Raw genomic sequence first — 3,389 nt, forward strand, 5'->3', positions numbered from 1 at the left:
AAATCTGTAGGTACTTTGTTTCTCCTTTACGTTTCTTTAGTGACGATACAGACAGTAGATCAAGAGATATCATAAACACGCTAAGATGAAGCTACGAAGAATACTTTATTTCATTTTTCTTGGCAGGGGATGACATCTTTGAGAAGAAGGATAAGAGAAGAAACTTGGGAGCTTTGCAGACTGTTCACATATACATCTATATATAGGTAGCGAGAGTTGTAGAGCTACATGTTCATGAGGGAGTAGGGTGTTTTATGAGTGTCCAAGCAAGAGAAACACACGGAGGTGTGTATCACATGAAGTCACCATGCCCTGTAGACACTGAAGAAACGTAAAGGAGAAGCTTCTACTGTATAGGTTTTGAGTGGATTCTTAGTGTTAAAGGCAAGAGTAGCTCTCCTACCTTTTGACTTGACTTGCGAGATCTACAGGCCTGTATATGTGAAGCTCTTCCGTCCTCTGTTTCATTTTGTGTATCTCCATACAGATACATACATACACATATCCATAGGCGTAAATCCATCTATAGATATGTATAGTATGTATGTGCGTCTTAGTAGTATGAGGTGGCTTCCCTGTGAGGCTGTCAGCAGTTGCATCGTTTGACTTCACTGTAGATGTGGGGAGAAGTCTTTGTGCTTTGTGTACAAGAGTGCCAGTCTCTTCTCTTAGAGCCTTTCTTCGGATGGAGCCTTGTATACCTTTAGATTCTTTTTTTTTCTTCTGATTCTCATTTCCCTTGAGTGTGTTTGGGTTGTCTATACAGAAGAAACCTTGTAAAGATACAGAAGTCCAGTGCGAGCTGCTGAAACCGCCTCCAAAGAATGCCGAGTCGACGACACAGACCGTCGATGAGTCCAAGGGGTCGTCAGGTGTACAGACAGACACCTCTGCCTTAGAGGATAAACACACTGAGACGGCATTCAATTGGCGTACATGGCCGAATCTACGAAGTAAGGATTGCGGTGCATGCTAAGAAAGAGAGGAAGGAATGTAATAGAGAGATGAAACACTTAAGAGAAACCATACACGTCGTTGTGTCCACACCCTTCAACGCTCGTCATATTCTCTTGCTGTCAGCAGTGGGTATTGCCGACCGTCCTCGTGTTTCGAGAGAGTAGATGGAATAGGACCAGGTGTAGGTACACCGCAGTCTCAACTTCGTGGGGTATGGCGACGTAGTCTTGCAGGCACGGTCGTCCTACAGGAAGGGTAGATCTTGTGGCAAGCATGTATGTGTATTTATATGTAGGCCTACATTTCTTTATCTCTCCTTGTGTGAATACCTTTGCTTGCAGAGTGTCTGGCTTTGGAAGGAGGAGATGAAAGCGATCTGTTCAAAGTCTTTTGTTGTTACAGCGACTACGATCCTGAGTAAGCTCTTTCTCCTGCTTCTTTCCCTCTCCTTCGCTTCTTTTGACACTTCTTCGGTCAAGCCTGATCCTGGGGCGTTCATCTCTAAATCTGTTCCGTGCTGTCTCCAGTTGATCTGCTTTTCATGTAGCTCTCAAGACTATGGACGAGGCTATGCTTTTCTTCTTCCTCTTGTCGCGATCCTCGGATGTATATACATCTTCAGTAGTAGTAGTAGTCAGGCGGCGGAAAGATTCTACGTATATTTTCGATATAGGAATGATGCGCTACTGAATATAAGCTAGCATCGTCAGTACTGATTGGATCTTTACATGGATATGAATGCACGCGGCATGTATTCTGGTCCTTTCTTATTCTGACTTTCTCTCTCTCTAAATCTCTCTAATACATACGCGCGTATCACTAGGACACTTGGCCTTATGAGTGAAGTCGTTCCTCTGCGTGTTCTTTGTTGGAAAAAGCAGCTAAACATAGATGCGTGAGGGAAGGGAAGCGAGTCACACAGGCAGAGGGAGAGAGAGGCTTGGCGAGGTTCGGAAGAACCTTCTCCTTAGCACCCGGGGGGTTGTCGGCTCTCAGGAAGAAGGATGACCGGTGTTTGCTTCAGTCTTCCTTGTGTTGAGAAGAGCATCACTGAGTGTGGAGAAAGAAGGCTTATTGGAATGTCGTGCTATGCCCATGTAGCCAGACGTTGGAAGCGTCTTTTTTCTGGTGGTATTCATACATACAACTGAAGTGTGTTCCTTCCGGTGTACGTACAGACAAATGCAGAATATGATGACAGAAAAGGCATGCGCTTTGCTATGCAAGGACTCAAATATGATGGAGATTCCCTACCACCCGGAAGATGTAGGGATACCTCCTGAGCAAGCCAGACTTGTATATCGTGAAGGTAAGAAGAAAGCGAAGGAACCTGAGAAGCCTTCTTCCTTTTCAAGTTCTATCTCCTTCTCTTTATGCTTTTTCCTCTAGACCGTTCAAGGAAATCATCCTACCCTTAGGGTTGTTAGGTACGATGTACGAACTTAGTGTTTTCTTCTCTATGTTGATTCATGTATCCCTCTTACACATGGTGTTCTGTCTAGCTATCGTGTTTGGATGTCTCTCCACCTACTCGTGTTGCTTGTCGATTCGTCGTGTACACTAGACTCTTTCGATCTGCCTATCAGGAGTGTATTTCTATATATATGTCTTTCTGTTGTTGCACAGGGGAGTGTTCTATCCACGAAGTGCTGATAGATTTCGAGTACCTGATATGAGCGTACCATGCATATCCATACACCGGCATAGGCCTGTATCCATACGCATGCACGTATGTATACGTTCATGTGCATGGTGTTAAGTAGACAGAGGGCTGGATTTACCTTTATCAACCCAGACAAGCACTCTTTCTAACTCTGTAGGTATACCGGGACATCTACCTCAGACAGTCACACCCTATTCAGTACATGCATACTCATACATACACACGCATACTCATACATATTCATACATATTCAACCCTCCTGCTCTGTCCGTCTTCGCGCCGTGTAGTTCTTCTTGTCACTTGGATTCGCCTGTTTAACTTCTGCAGTCTTGATCTGTCGCCCTCCTTCGGAGCCCCTTCATCGAGCTCGCCGATCGAGGGGACGGCGTTCTCCTGATCACCGTCCTCAGCGTCGATTGTCTCCGGGGGGAGGCCGCCGAGATCCCCGAGGAGCTGCTTCCTCTTCTTCTACAGAAGGAGGCCCAGAAGGAAATGCTAGTACTGGCATTGCAGCTGAAAGAAAAGGAGAGACCTGTGATAGAGCTGTGTCAACTACCACCACACCAAGGGGGGGAGATCAGGAGGGAGGCAGTGCCGCTGCTGACGATGATGATGATGACGGACTTTCCACAGTTGGGACAGAGGCAGGGGTAGAAGAAGAGGAAGCAGACAACCGAATCACCTACATCGAATTCAAGGCTGTATGTCAAGTAATTGGTGGAGTGCTCTTGTGAAAAGAACTGAACTTTTCTATATCTATCTATCTATC

General features: G+C 45.6%; 1 protein-coding gene across 1 annotated transcript in view; it reads left to right on the plus strand.

The window, feature by feature from the left end:
* The window catches only part of CSUI_011130 (uncharacterized protein), a gene marked incomplete at its 3' end in the record, with an annotated part of 3,613 nt that extends 286 nt beyond the window's left edge, over positions 1–3,327 (plus strand). The window contains exons 2-5 of the mRNA XM_068071231.1: positions 767–953; positions 1,299–1,374; positions 2,136–2,266; positions 2,948–3,327. Coding sequence (XP_067916793.1) covers positions 767–953; positions 1,299–1,374; positions 2,136–2,266; positions 2,948–3,327 — 774 coding nt within the window. The remainder of the gene's footprint in view (positions 1–766; positions 954–1,298; positions 1,375–2,135; positions 2,267–2,947) is intronic.
* Positions 3,328–3,389: the final 62 nt, after the last annotated feature.

Source organism: Cystoisospora suis, assembly GCF_002600585.1.
Source record: "Cystoisospora suis strain Wien I chromosome Unknown contig_9830, whole genome shotgun sequence".
Classification (NCBI taxonomy): Eukaryota; Apicomplexa; class Conoidasida; order Eucoccidiorida; family Sarcocystidae; genus Cystoisospora; species Cystoisospora suis.